The sequence below is a fragment of the Protopterus annectens genome, chromosome 7.part0 (genome assembly GCF_019279795.1).
Source record: "Protopterus annectens isolate FY-2018-M chromosome 7.part0, PAN1.0, whole genome shotgun sequence".
In the NCBI taxonomy this organism is placed as follows: domain Eukaryota; kingdom Metazoa; phylum Chordata; order Ceratodontiformes; family Protopteridae; genus Protopterus; species Protopterus annectens.
In genome coordinates this window covers 439782247-439797786 of record NC_056739.1, presented here as the reverse complement: position 1 = coordinate 439797786, position 15540 = coordinate 439782247, and the positions used below count along the sequence as shown (strand labels likewise).

The 15540-nt window shown below is 37.9% G+C and overlaps 1 protein-coding gene across 1 annotated transcript in view; it reads right to left on the bottom strand.

The window, feature by feature from the left end:
• The window catches only part of NLGN2 (neuroligin 2), a 2850277-nt gene that overhangs the window by 1740688 nt on the left and 1094049 nt on the right, over nt 1-15540 (bottom strand). Inside the window, exon 3 of the mRNA XM_044077021.1 lies at nt 5320-6023. Coding sequence (XP_043932956.1) covers nt 5320-5794 — 475 coding nt within the window. The 5' untranslated portion in view covers nt 5795-6023. The remainder of the gene's footprint in view (nt 1-5319; nt 6024-15540) is intronic.

The following is a 15540-nucleotide window of genomic DNA, read 5'->3' as shown; positions in this document are numbered from 1 at the left end:
ACGCCACTTGTATCCAGTTCAGAGTCGGACCTAGAGTCTGCAACTCTCACTGTGTGGGTTCTATCCGTGAGCCAATTGGCAACCCATCTCATGACGTAGGGGTTTATGTTCAGGCTGGTGAACTAGTCTATAATACCACAATGGGGAATGGTGTTGAAAGCCTTGGTGAGGTCTAGGTAGGTTGTGTGGACCTCCTTTCCCTCGTCTAAAGCCTTGGTAACTGTCTCAAAGAAGTCCACCAGGTTTAGGAGGCATGATCTGCCCTTAACAAAGCCAAACTGGGTAGGGTCTAATGTTTGGAGGTTCCCAATGTCTCTGTTAATGAGTTCCATGATGATGCGCTCCATAGTCTTGCAGACCAGGCTAGTCAGGCTTATAGGGCGATAGTTCCTGGGGTCCACTGTGGTTCCACCTTTGTGGAGCGGAATAACTGTAACTGTGCACCACTCTATGGGTACATAGCCTGTAGAGAGGATGAGTTTGTACAGTGTGTTTAGGTGAGGGGTTAGTTTATTTTAGAGCTCATGTAAGACACAGCCTGAGACACCATCCGGTCCCATTGAAGCTGTATTTTTGGTTTTGGATAGGGCTGTTTTATTATAGTGACCCCATGAAGAGCCACTACCATTTACAAAGCTGACTGACCAAGAAGAGAGCAAAAGTAGATAGTCAGGCTTTTTTTCAATATCACACACACACACACAAACACACACACACACACACACACACACACACACACACACACACACACACACACACACACACCCCTATGGACAATTTACAGCTGCCAGTCCTCTTAATACATGTCTTAGCAATGTGGAAGGAAATGTAATTACTCAAGTAAAAGTGTTTGTAGAGTTTACATGCTAAGTACACCCACTCATAACATAACTCTCTCCTCCAAAAATATTGCTACCTCTTTCAACTATCACTTCACACAAACCATACCATCACTATCTAGACAACACAACCCTCCCCCCATAAACCCACACCATCAACTACAACTAGCAATCTCCCCACTAGTTTCTCTTTCTCTCTTGTTCCTACCTCCAAAATAAAACAACTATTAACTAAACTTAAACCCACCAGATTAGCAGCAGACAACCTCCCAAGTGAATACCTACAACTTGCAGCTGACGGTCTAGCCTACCCTGTATCACTCTTGATTAACAGATCTCTGTCAGAAAGTTATGTTCCCACACTATGGAAAGTCTCACACTTAATTCCCCTACACAAAGGGGCCCCTCCACAGATCTAACCAATTACCGCCCCATAGCTATTCTCTCACCACTCTCCAAAATACTAGAGAGATGCATTCATTCTCAAGTCTCAGATCACCTCCTTGCTAACAACCTCCTCTCCAACACACAACACAGTTTCTGACCTAATCATAGCACCACCACCACCTTGCTCTCTTTCTCTAACGCTATCTTTCAAAATAAAAAAGCTGGTTATCTCTCCTCAGCTACCTTCCCAGACATTTCTAAAGCTTTCGATATGGTCCCACACAAACAACTCATTTCTCTTCACACTAGCCTATCCTTCTCTCAACCAGTCATCAACTGGTTTCAGAGTTACCTATCTGACCACCAACAAGCGGTTGTATTGCAGGATGACCTATCCCCCAACTACCAGTCTCCATAGGGGTTCCCCAAGGATCCATCCTGGGCCCCCTACTCTTCTCTATTTTCACCAATAATCTAGCCTCAGCCACAACACAAGGCACACTCATACAATACGCGGATAACTCAGCCATCATCTGCACAGCCCACTCCCTACCCGAACTGCAAAAAGTTACACAGGAAGCATTTTCCTCTGTTGAAACTTGGTTATCTGATGCCAAACTAATACTCAACCCAAACAAAACAAAATTACTAATCTTCCAACCCACCAAACTTACCCTAGACAGCTCTCACTTTAACATCACAGCAAAAGACAACACCACCATCCATCCTACAGAACACACCAAATTACTAGGAGTAGACAATAAACTGAACTTTGACATTCCTATTTCCATGACCATTAAAAAAGTGCACAAAAAACTAGGAGCATTATATAAAGATCAGCAACTACTTACCAAAGCAGCAAAGATTTCAGTAGCAAATTCTCATCTTATCTCCACCCTAATTTATGCCTCTCCAATATTTACTAACCTAAGACAATGCAACCTAAATAAGCTCGAAAACTGCTACAGCAAAATCGCCAAATTCACCACAGGGGCTTCCTACCGTACTCATCACTGTCTCTCACTGGCAGAACTGGGCTGGCTAGAGCTACCCACCTCCTTCAATGGTACCAACTCACACTCACCCACAAATTAATAAGCCAACCATTAAAAGTCCCTTCTCTCCAGAATCTACTCCAACCCTACCTAACCACAAGACCACTAAGATCCAGCCACAAAAACCTCCTACAGGTAACAAGAGCCAATAACTCTGCTGGAGAAGCATTACTCTCCAGCACTATAGCCAAACTCTAGAGCTCCCTCCCACCCTCAATTACTTCTGTAACTTCTTGCACCCACTTCAAATCCTTACTAAAATCACACTTAAAAACTTGCCGGATATGCCCTTGCAACCCCCCCTCTAATACCATCCACTCCAACCACCCAATACCTTTCTCTGCCCCCTATCAACGACCTACTCTTAGCAAGCCTGGCTACACATGTTCACAGCAACCTACCACATAGTACTAACTTCTTGTAGCAACAACTGCTAATGGCTGTTATGTACCTCAAAAACAGATTGTATCAATTGTCCACGGATGAATCTCAACTTCATTTGTAACTCTGTTTAGCATCTGTCACCATGTTTTAAAATTGTACTATGTTCTACAGCTGTTTTACATCTATGTTTTATTCTTGTATTATGTCCTATTTTTTTAAATGGTATGTTTCTTAACCGTATAATGTAAGTAATACTTACTGTGGAGCTTTTCTCCCCGGGCCTCCGCTGAAAACGGACCAACAACAAATCGGACTCTCCCAGTCAACAAATGTAAATAAATGAATAAATAAAATAATAAAAAAGTAAAACCCATGCAAACACAATGAAGACCTGCAAACTCCACAGAGAAGTACACCATCTGAGAACTGAACCAGAATGACTGTTATAGTGAGGCGACAGTATCATGCTACCCATAACTGCTTAGGGAAATCACTTGTTCTTTCACTATTCACAATAAAGTACCATAATTAGACTTTTGCATTACAAGTGCATTAGTGAATTAAAGCAGATCCAGATGATATCATCTCAAGATGCCATTAATGCCAGAACAATAAGGGACTGTGGGCTGTGTCTTGCACACCCTCATAACCTGCTGTGTAAGCATGTAATCAAGTGTCTCTGGCACTTGGTGTGATAAAAGCATTATGTCACATGGTTCTAAAGGTATTTGTGCCAGTATCAGCTCAATGCAGCTGATATGCAAACAACTTGAAAGTAATCATCTGACTTGCTTTGATACAACATTAGAGAAGGATGATGGAAGGTGCTCTCTGAACAGCTGTTTTACCATACAGTCCCTTAATATTTTTTATTAGTTAGTCTTTTCCTGTTTTTCTGCCTTCAGTAGTATTTGTTTCAGCTTCATTTCCCTATTCTGTCTGAGTGTACCTCAGTGAACCTGTGTACCTAACAAATATTCTGCCTTGTCCTCCAGATTAGAGCCTCCAGGGTCAGTAGTAGGAAATGCAAATACAATATCAAACATAGTACATATAAGTGGAAGGGTGGACAATTTATTCAATTAGTAAAGTCAACCTAGTAAAATGTCAATGTTTTGCATTCCTAAACACAAACTATCGTATACATATGGGGACGATGGATAGTTAGCATTCTCCTGGCTTTCCTCGGTGATCTCCAATTATTGTCTTCTTTTAAGAAAGGACAACTATCACTGGATGCGCTGTCTTTCCACTCTGGCTGACTCCATGGTACATCTGACGCAATCTCTGAACAGCATCACATACATAGCTGATAATATGGCAGTTGTACCAACAGGCCAAACTAACTTAGTAGTTTTAAGACAAAGATGGCAGAATGAGGAGGATGGAAAGTCAAGTGACACCACTGAAGAAAAGGCCATCAGGTGGATGTCACATCCAACCACGTTGAGGGTAACTTAGACAGATTTTAAAGATCCAGCTACAGTTAATGAAAAAAGTAAGAACATTGCCGATATGTCCTAGCCAAATTCCACCAGACTACTTCAATATTACTTCAGGTCTCCTCCAAAATCAGGCCAAAGCCATAGTATGACCAACCAAGTTAAACAAAAGTAAAAAGAAAACTTGACCACTTTTCTTCATCCTCTGCTTGCCTTTTTAACAGCAGAGGTTCCTTCCTATTAAAGGTCATCCAAGCTGGTAGTACAGTTTAGGAGTTTAGGAAGTATTAAACACATTACATCCTATAGACTTGAGAAAGAGTCCAACAGTAACTACTTCCACACTGCAAGTGTTTGACTTAATCTGTAAAAAGCTTCTGGGTCATTCTTGAAAAACTGGGCAGTTGTTTACAGCACATCTTACTGCATTAACAGACAGTAAAACAAAGGTAAAAGATACGTAGCACCAGGATGCTGCCACTATTCTCACTGTCAGCTGTTACAGCCTCTGTTTTTGCTACCTGTGGCATGCTCACTGTTATTCTGCTAGTGCTGTGGTCTCAAATGTTACAGTGCAGAGCAATTCACAAGACGTTGATTCATCAAAAGACATTGAGCACAGCTCTTACACATCAAATAAATATATTGTGTTTATAAAGTGATAAGACAACTGTACAGTTGGCTGTTCACATTTTTCAACAAGTGTGCAAACAAACATATCTTATCTCGATGCTACATAAAAAGAAAGTTCAGGCACGTTCTTACATTCTTTCTATTTTTGGAAGCTGAAGTCCACTACATGCATGCTACTTTCTGGGACCAAACTGGGATCATTAGAGAACTTATCTGTAGAAGTAAAACACTAAAGTGTATTCACTAAACCTCATGAGAAATGCTTTCTGCCCCACAAACTGTTCTCCTCCATACCACAGCTAAAATAAAAGATCTTAACTATACTGCCAGACTTAAACAGTGTGCATGTTGACAGTTAACATCTAACTGGCTTGAGAACAAAATTCATATTGCTTAAGCTTTTTTTCTCCTGCTCAAATATTAAAAGTTTAAAAAACCTACCAATTTTCTATTAAAGTAACTTAATTTGAAAAAAAAAAACATTATATGTTTTGTTTTTCTCCTTCTGGTCAAGGAAGTAACCTATAGAAGGCAAGAAAATAGTTGTTTCTAGCACTAAAATAGACTTTTGTTACTTACCATCTTCTGTGGGCACGTAGATATTCAAGTAAAGACAGTCTTCACTTTGATTCTGAACATAGCTTGCCACAATTTCCAGATTATCAGTAAACCAAACAGGCAACATAATCTCAGGCAGCACTCCATGGATGTTCTGAGGGCACACTGGGGCAAACTGGGTGGCATTCCGCACATCAGACCATGAGGCAGGAGCTTCTGGGGGCTGGAAGCGACGATCACCAGTTGGTGGAGTGGCATAAGGAACTCCCAAATACTGTATGACTGGTCCCAGGATTTCATTATTCAAGTCCTTTTTAATACCCCTCAGCTTCCCATAATTGGAGTTACTTATGTGATATTTATCATCCAACCTCTGGCAAGAAGACAGACTGAGCCGCAGTCCTAAACCTAGAAGCCATAACAGCAGAGCTGATAACAGCTTCCGGCACAAAACCTTTGGAGTGCTGTCAGTTAAAACCAGAAGAGGGAAGGACATTGCAGCAAATAAAAGATTCAAACTAAATTTAAGAGTAAAACAAACATGTGCATTCAAAGAGAACAAAGCCTGGACATTATCCTTAAAGTACGAATACTCTTTGTCGCCATCTCTGGTTTCCCATGGTCACTCTGTTGCGTTCCATCATTCATTAGGATGAGTGCTGATGGATGCTTTGTATCCACCGCTAAAGACCTAATCCATTCCACCAAGGATCAACATTCAGGAGCTAAAAAAAATCAAAACATGAAATAAAAATAGTATAAGAAACGGGGTCATCAAATGCTGAGCACATCAGAAAATTAAATCATACATTCTTTGTGGTAGCATGCATGGATCTCAAACAATTAACGACAAATCTCAACTGAATCTGGGACAAATCCAGAAATAATCAACGACACTTTTAAAATATTAACACAATATTAACTTCAGTCCTTAAGAGAATATGAATTAATATACATTTTCTAAACTAAAATAAATCTATCACTCTAATTACTATCATTATTTATTAAGTGCAAGTCACCATATTTTCTCAACCAGTCACTAGTTCTAAGAGGGATTAAGAGGGGCAGACATAAAAATTGAGTCAGAATCAAGGATGTTCCTGAAAATTAAAATGTTCAGACATTTTATGTTGCCTCAATGCGTGTACTGATTCATCATATAAGTAAAACTTTAATTTCTGCAATTCACCTTTTGTTACAAACTTTTAGAAATGAAAAGGTACACATTAAGGCCCAGCAAAATGTATCTCTTTCATAAAGGTTTTTCAGTTAAACAGCAGCAAGATCCCAGGGGCTCACTGCATTGCCTTCTTCCACAACACCCAGTATAAACAGAAAAAATAAAATACTTTTACAGAATAAATCTCTGTATATACTGGGTTTGTAAGTACAGGCCACCATTTCAAATCAGACTTCAGTTGTGACCCAACATGTTCCACACAGCACTAGTCATCACTCAATAAAATGTATGTCAGCTGTTACACAACCACACACAAAAAGAATTTCAAAATATTTTATGTTTCACACAAGTACAGACCCCCTCAGCTCCAACTGAAAATATCCATCTCCTAACAAAATAACTGGCAAAAGCATTGTCCGCCCCAGTTCTTGCATGTTAATAATCTACTGTAAAGTGATCAGAATTTGGACACACTTCCATATAAAGCAGACAAGAAATAAGTTATGTATAAAATGGCTGACATTTTACATATGAAACTAATTCTTAGAATGATGCTTTCCCACCGCAAACTGAACAAAGCAATATCAGAAAAAATTGCTGAACATATTTACTTTGTTTTGCATCTCCTCCCATATACCTTCTATGCAGAGGGAGAGGAGATTACCTATGTCTTCTTGAGGATTATTCCCCATAAATGACCTTTACAGTGGTGTCAGATCAAAGTGTGTTTGCCCAAGATTGATCCGTGTTGCTTTTGGGGAGTTTCTTTCTTCCCCAGTGCTATGCAATCAAAGTTTTGGTACAGTATTAAAAGTTTATTTTTCCTTTCTTACTTACTTGCAATATTACTCTACTCATGATCAGCAAAGGTAGTTTCAAGCAATTATTTCTCAGTCCTACATATTGGAAGTGAGGACTACCCCTGCATCCCCTGTTTTATCATATCCTACATGAGATTTGCCAGATTTCAGGAAAAAGTATGATGACCTGAAATGCCACAATTTTTCCAAATGCCATTCTGGCCTGTTAGTTACAGGGAAGAAGCATTTATCATATTATGTTGCAAAATTTCAATTATCTAACACATAATAGCAAAACTCAGAAATGCACGGTACTGTTTTAATGATTACAGAGCTGGATCGCTAGCGTGAAGAGTAAGAAAAGACACAGCTGAAGGTAGCAAGTATTCTACATTCAGCTGTCAACCACCCCCCCAACAAAGCAAATTCCACCATTACTTGTTGGACCAGACTGGTTCTTTGCTTTAGGACCTCTTTAAATGCAATGATAAAATGCACAACAGTAATAGTCACCAAACAACTTTTACTTTAATAGTTTCAGTGAAAGTATCTAAAGCATTTGCTTATTGTTCTCAGCTTACATAAAAAAAATAAAAATTCATTTGTTTTTAGACATTAATTTTCCATACTTTGTACTTTCTAAAATAAGTTAAAAAAATGCCTGACATACCAATGTTTCTCATCAAAAATTCAGAGCAACAATATAAAACTTCCTAAACTGTAACTTTTGGGACAAATGTATTGTTTAATCTGCTATAAACACATCAAAAACAAAATATTATCCATCACATAAACTTACTAAACAGAGATTTTAAAATAGGGAAATGGGCCATGAGTTTAAAAAACAAAAACATTTATTACAAAATGCCCTGAAAATGTTTCAATACATTACTGAAAACTTAAAATTATGCTTAGGGTGATTATTTTGGATTATGAAAATACTTTGTTAAAAAAAAAATAAAACTGCAAGCATACAAACTAAACAATAATTTACCACTCTTTATGCAAACTGTGAATAAACTAAGTAAAAATCCATTCCACTGTATTCCAAACTCACCAGACAGATTGCTGAGTCTAATGGTCCCTTCGGTTTGTACCTGTCCAAACATTTCATAAAACTCAAACATCCACAACACTTTCTTACTATGAACATCAAGGGCCTAAATCACAAAAAGTATGCAGACTGTTTCAAAGCCTTGTCCCTCATCTTGATGTTATACAGTCTACCTGAAGAGTGATCTCTGCCTCATGTTCACAACCCTAACAAACCCTAAACTGTCAGGCCTACTGTACATTCAGAAGAGCAGGGTGGGGCATAAACACCCACTCAAGAGCTCTAAATGTCATTTGGAACCTAAACTGAATATCTTGGACATATAGATATGTATCACAGTGTATACCTCTTCTTTGGAGTCGTCTCCTTCTTTACATAAAGCTAAGCACTTTTCTCACACTATTCTAACATAATCTAGTTGAATGAATGGATGGATAGATACAAATTAACCCCTTGTTTAGCACCCTTGCCCCACATGGCTAGGGGGAACATGTAAATGTTAAACTCATCTCTGGCTTATTTGTACTTAAAATATTATGGATAAAAACTTCATGGGAAGGCATGACTAGGCTTCTATTGATCTTAATGGATCAATATCCTAGAAAGTACTAGAAATGTATGTACAGCTGAACAAGAATTTAGACATATGTCTCTTTCAGGAATTATTTGTATAGAAAATGCTGGTTAAGTACTTCTATAGAGCAGAAAAGAGATTCATACATTTAGCATGCAGTTGTCATGGCAGCTGAATGTCGTTTAAATACAGAATGAACTCACAGTAGCATTCAAAACCATGGTCCACCTCTGACCTTCAAGGCAGCACAGTGTGGATAGCAGCAGGGACTTACAAAATTAAGTAACGTCCAGATAGGATACAGGACTCAACTTCTGAAACTCCCATCTCTCTTGGAAGTGCAAGACAGTAGCAAAATCTACAACTTTCTATTAGGGACCACAAAGTGTTGTGTGAAGCAGCTTAGCTTTTTAGAAACCACAAGAGTGAATAAAAATACAAGTCATTTTTGTTCACATTAATAGGTATAAAGTTCAACTTTTGTAAATCCAGTGCATCAAAGTATGGACATGAGCTTTATAGGCAATCTGCACATTCAGGCAGTCACCCAAAATATAACAGAAATTATAATTCTAGTAGGAAGTTATGCTAGATGTTTTACGCATGTTCTTATACTAACAAAGTGATGAAAAACCTCACTGATGAAAAAGAAAGAAACAGTATGAAAACAATGCTAAAAGGGGAATTGGCACTCCTTAAATGATAGCAGTTACGTTTTTTTACCAATAAATCATGCACATGCTGAAGCCATCCAAAGAACACACTGTGGAGACCATACTTGGGAGTAAATGAAAAGGGCTGCTTTCAAAAGTATGAAGTAGTAGCAGGGATAAAATAAAATATTTCACAATATATTTATCAAATGTTTCTATGTTTGCACAGTACAACTTTCTAGAAGCATTTAATACTTATCCGTTTCACAACAATACAACAATAATCAAAAATAAAACTGATATAAAGATAATACAGTTTGAGAGCTAATATAAATCTGCACAAAAATACATATGAATGATATAGATTTGATTTTACTTATTCAAGGAATGAATAAATTAAATTAAAGGGCATAATCTTGTGCATTTGTTAAATCAGAAAAATTACATGTAAGAGATAGAAATGTTTGTGAAATAGCTTCAGAAACATTAAACATATATGCTGCTCAGCAACAATAGATTAACCTAAGAAAAAGCATCAACATCATAACCTCAAACAGCTCAAACAGCAGTATTTATTCATTTTGTTATAACCTGCTTATTTCAATTCATGGTCCCAGATGAGCCAGGACCTATCATGTCACTTAGTGAGCACAAGGCAGAGAAACTAACCCTGGATAGGACAGCAGTATGTTGTGGGATACAAACACACAGTTACTGGAAGCTTGCAGGATTGACATTTCACCTACAGCATACCTGTAAGATATTGGGAGAAATGAAATCACCAAGCCAAAACCCAAACAATCAGAAGATGGATAAGTAGGCTCTATACAAATGCTACCCCAGCTGAGAAGTGAACTCCAGAACCAAGTACTATTGAGTATAAACACTAAATTCTGCACTACTGTGTTGCTCATGCACAACAAGGGAAATTATAAAATATTAACTAAAACAAATAGGTAAAGTGATGATAATAACATTGTTGTAAAATACACAGTGTGCAGAAACGCACTCTGTGCAATCTGGCATTCCATTTTCCCTAAGGTGTAATGAGTATGGAGTTGATGAAATGCTAGTACAAGATACAAAAGTGAAGCCTCATGTAGTGGGATGTGGGGGAGGGGGGTTGCTCCCCAAGTGAAAACTGTGCTTGTAATTCAATTTTTAAATTTGTATGGACTTTGCAGTCATATCATTACCGCATGTATCACAAGAAAAGGAGAAAATGCATATAGTACTATGCATTTGGATAGGGAAAAACAGAAAAAAAAAATATTTCAGATGACCACATAAAGCAAGAAAACATGTCTACTAGGTAATGCACAATTCATAAAGCAAGTAAACAACATGCATATGAGAAACACGGTAAGAAGTATGGCAAATAAACATTTGTAAAAATGGGCAAATCGATGTGAATATTGATATGGTTAATAAGCAAAGGAATGACAACTATTCTAAAGAGATGCAAGCAAACACAAGCAAGAGTGCTTTACTATAGCAATAACCCACGCCTGGGTGTGGGTAATGCTAAATTTACCCATGGTTGGCGTGGTTTGGTCCCGAGGGCGAAGCCCGAGGGACCAAACAAAGCCAACCGTGGGTAAATTTAGCATTACCCACACCCAGAAGTGGGTTATTGCTATTATACCATGACATTATTTAAGAAAAGAAACTGTTACTTTTCTTAAATAATGGCATAGTATAATGCCTGTTTACTGCCCTTCCGCAGATGTCTGGCATCCGGCAGTTCTGATGTACTGCGCGCCGCGCAGTACATCAGAGTTGAGCAAAAGCAACGGAGAAAGCAAGATCTCCGTTGCTTTTTAGTGTCTCGCTATGTTAAATGAGTTTAACATAGCGAGACAGTTTTAAAATAAGCAACGGACATCTCCGTTGCTTATTTTAAAACTGTCTCGCTATGTTAAACTCATTTAACATAGCGAGACACTAAAAAAAAGCAATGGAGATCTTGCTTTCTCCGTTGCTTTTTAAAACACTGTCTCGCTATGTTAAATGGGTTTAACATAGCGAGACAGCTTTAAAATAAGCAACGGAGATTTCCGTTGCTTATTTTAAAGCTGTCTCGCTATGTTAAACCCATTTAACATAGCGAGACAGTGTTTTAAAAATACGAGTTATACTAATGGAAAAAAGTCCGGGCGACCGGACCTTTTTCCATTAGTATAACTCGATTTACAACGGGCACGCTGGCCAATCAGCGTGCACGTTTTGGGGGGGTCATGGTATAATAAAGGAGTGAATACCTCTGAGCCTGATATAACAACATAATGGTGTATCAGAGTACTTTTACTTAGCCATTAACCAAATAAGACCATTAGGGGCAAATGCTTCTTTCCAGGACAATCTAGGAGTAATATCTGGTTAAGTGACACTGCTCAGAATCAAACAGCAAGGTGTAGAGGGATGGGGAAAACAAAAGATTACAAGAGGGAATGCTTTAGCAGCTCATAACACTAACATCCTACATTAAATGACAGGAAAGGCAGAAAAATGAAAACAGAGTTGTTTACACTAGATATTGGTGTAAAAGTAAATATGCTTCCCTAGACTAATTCTGAAAGTCTGTAGCAAAACGTAAATTGCACAAATTAAAGAGTTTTGCTTATTTGAGGAATCAGTATATTTTGAAGAAAAAATAAAATGTCTGAACTACAAAGACAAGTTAACATACCTTAAAGGTAACTTTGATCTTATTTAAAATAATATTTTATAGAAATGTGTACAGAAAAGAAATTAGTTAAAATGACTTTCTGAGAAAGCTGAAATGAAGTTGAAGACAGACCTTGGCAAGTATGGAAAAAGGATTGCATAAATTTAAAAAGCAAAGCTATTTACTAACAGCAGTATCATTCTGAGGTATTTTGAAGTTACAATGCTAGCGCAACTGCAATATAATTCATAGCAATTATACTGCTGTAGAACTGCATATCACTTCTCAGATCAGTTTCATTTCAGACAAATATCACTTTTTTTAAAACAAGGAATTCTGCAGTGTTGGAAAAAGTACAATTTTGACCTTCTGACCTCAAGACACTTCCAAAATCCTAAGGAAATCTGCATAATCTAAACTTAGAACTATCTTAAAGAGAATTGTGTTCAAACACAAAATACTGATCCTGAAAGGAAACAATGTTATCACTTCTCTGCTTTCCTCAATATACATTATCATATCTCTAGATTCCTGTCTTCAGAAAGGAGTACTATTTGTTGATTTAACTAAAACATTGTATTTGCTTTCTCATAAAGTACAAGTTAATGAACTACAAGCTAATGGTATGAACTCAAATGCTATAATGTCACCAAAACTAACTGCACATCAAATTTTCAGAGCTAAAAATAATGGTGAAGCCCTATCATAATCCCTCCCCTTGGTATCAGGAATGCTCATGAAACTGTTCTTAGGACATTCTCTATATGGTTAACAGAATGCTATAACCACAGATGACCTGGCATTACAGCATACAGATATGATTCACAAGGTTACAAAAAACAAGCTTGTCAGTTATCTGGATCTCTCTTTCAACTAGTTTGCTCATCAAAACAGAACTATTATCAGATCAAATCTATTATCTTCTGTTATTCCTAATGGTTTTATTCTGTACTTGTGTGACTGTTTCAGCTGGAAGTATGACAGAACATGTCATTGCATTCAGATACTTGAGAGTCTGGCATGAACCTTCCTTTATCGTAACAGAACGTTTGCAGAAATTTAACTAAAATGGATTTCTGGTAAATACCTGCACCAAAGCATACACTTCCCTTAACAAAAAAGGAGTATTGTTCACTAGTGTGGCAGTTCTTATTAACACCACAGAGTAAAGCTTCCTATTATAGCTGGAACATCTGTACCTCATTTGTAGGCATTTCTGGTTGCAGTAAATAAAATATGAAGATTTATGTTAATTCTTTCTGCAAGAAGTAGCAGTGTCTTACTGTAAAAATGTCATACTGCATGCCAGTCATTATGCAGGTCAAGTTTTACTGTCATATTTAACTTCAAACTGTTACACCTAAAACACTGCCTTTTCCTTCTTAATATGCTTCATTATAAAACTTATGTGAGAGCCCAATATTATCTTTACTGCAGCTTCAGTAGCATTCAAGCTACAATGAAGATACCTACTTTGTAACAACCATGCATTTTTGTGGACTTTAGATGTAGATGCTTGAGTCTGTCTACATCTGTGAAGCACATCCATAAAATAAATTCCCTGATAGCCTTAAAACTATATTCCTGACAACCAAAATCAGTGCCAGGTTGCTGTTAGCACACTTGTTCGAAGACAGTAACAGAAGAATTAAAAGACTGCAGACCTTTTTTCCTTCTCGGTTCTTCCAGTTCAATGTACCATCGTCTGGTGACAGTGGAGGCTTCCCCGACAATCATCCAAGCTCAGGAGGCATTAAAAGATCAGAGAGCCATTTTTTGATTGGCCATCTTCTGCAGAAGCACAAGCTGGATTACTGTGGTCACAGAACCTTACAGACTTTTTAATAAGGACAACAGGTTTGCTCAGTTCAGTGCTGTACAGTACTGGGCTGTTGACAGCGCTATAATATGCAATACACAGAAAACAGTAGAATACAGCAAAGGATGAGAAGACAACAAAAGGCCTTTATTATCAAGGTTTTTACTAACTCAGTGCATAACAAGGAATATACAGGCTTCTAGGAATTGAGTCTGGAGTGTGCTAGTGTACAGCTTCTGTTGAGATTAGAGTGACATGCCTGTTTTTGTCAGATTTCTACAGGAGCAAAGCTATGTTTTTGATTGGCCAGCTTCTGAAGGGGTGGGGCATTACAAACTTTATATAACCAGAGTTTTCCTCAGTTCAATGGTCTTTAGTATTGGGCCACTGACAATGCTCTATCACACAAATTGGACAAGACAACAGGAAACTAGAGAAAAACACAAAGTCCTTGTCTCTCTGGGTTCACTTCTCACTGAGTCAGTGCACTACAGGGACTTCATCAGCTTCTTAGGAATATTACACCAGCCTCTGATGAGAATAAAGGCTTTCACATAGCAGTTACTGAGCCTGGGTTCAACCAAAGGATGAGTGTGTCTGGTTTTGATTGGCCAGCTTCTACAGACATGTATGTTGAATTTTGATTGGACAGCATCTGCAGCAGTGGAAACGTACAGACTTCAAATAGCCAGACAGCCAGGTTTACTAATTTCAGTGCTTTACTGATAATAGTGCATTAAAGTGCAATCCAGTGAAAACTTTAGGAAACTACAGAGAAACAAAAGCCCACAAAGGCCATTCGCTGTTAGGGTCCTTCTGATTCAGCACTCTGTACTCCAGCTTTATAATAATGGACTTGCAGTGTACTGGTGACACAGGAGGCTTCCAAGTGACAGCCTGCTGAGCTTGGGTTCCAGTGACGCATGTGAGTGTCTGTTTTGACAGACTGGCTTGTGTAGGGGGGGGGGTATATGCTGAATTGTGAATAGTCTTCTTCCTTCTACAAGGGCAAAGTTTTACAATACTGCTTTATAAACTATGTCTCCATTTTAGTATCTGTTGTTACATACTCAGTATGTAGTTGTTGCCCTCTCACTGGACATTTATTACCATTGCTGTTTTTCTAATGTGCTTTTTGCTGGTGCCCATGTGTCCACAGTGTGAGTTATTTGTGCTGGTGCTTAATTATTGGGAAATGTAATGCTGTTGCATCTGAGCTACTATTTTTTGTTTCTTGAAGTTATTCATCTGTTACACTTATTTCTGTGTTCTGCTTCTGATACTCTCCCTTTCTTTTGATATATCAGTAAATCCTAGCATTATGTCTTCACATCTATAGTATTTTTATCTATCTTTCAATTATTTAATTTCATACAAGCTTTTTACTATATTTTATTTACTGAGTAGATTATGAAGTGTGCAGTTGTCTGCAGTAACTAAACTCATCTAAGTAATTAGCTTTCTGTTATGACAACTATATCTAGCCTTTACATC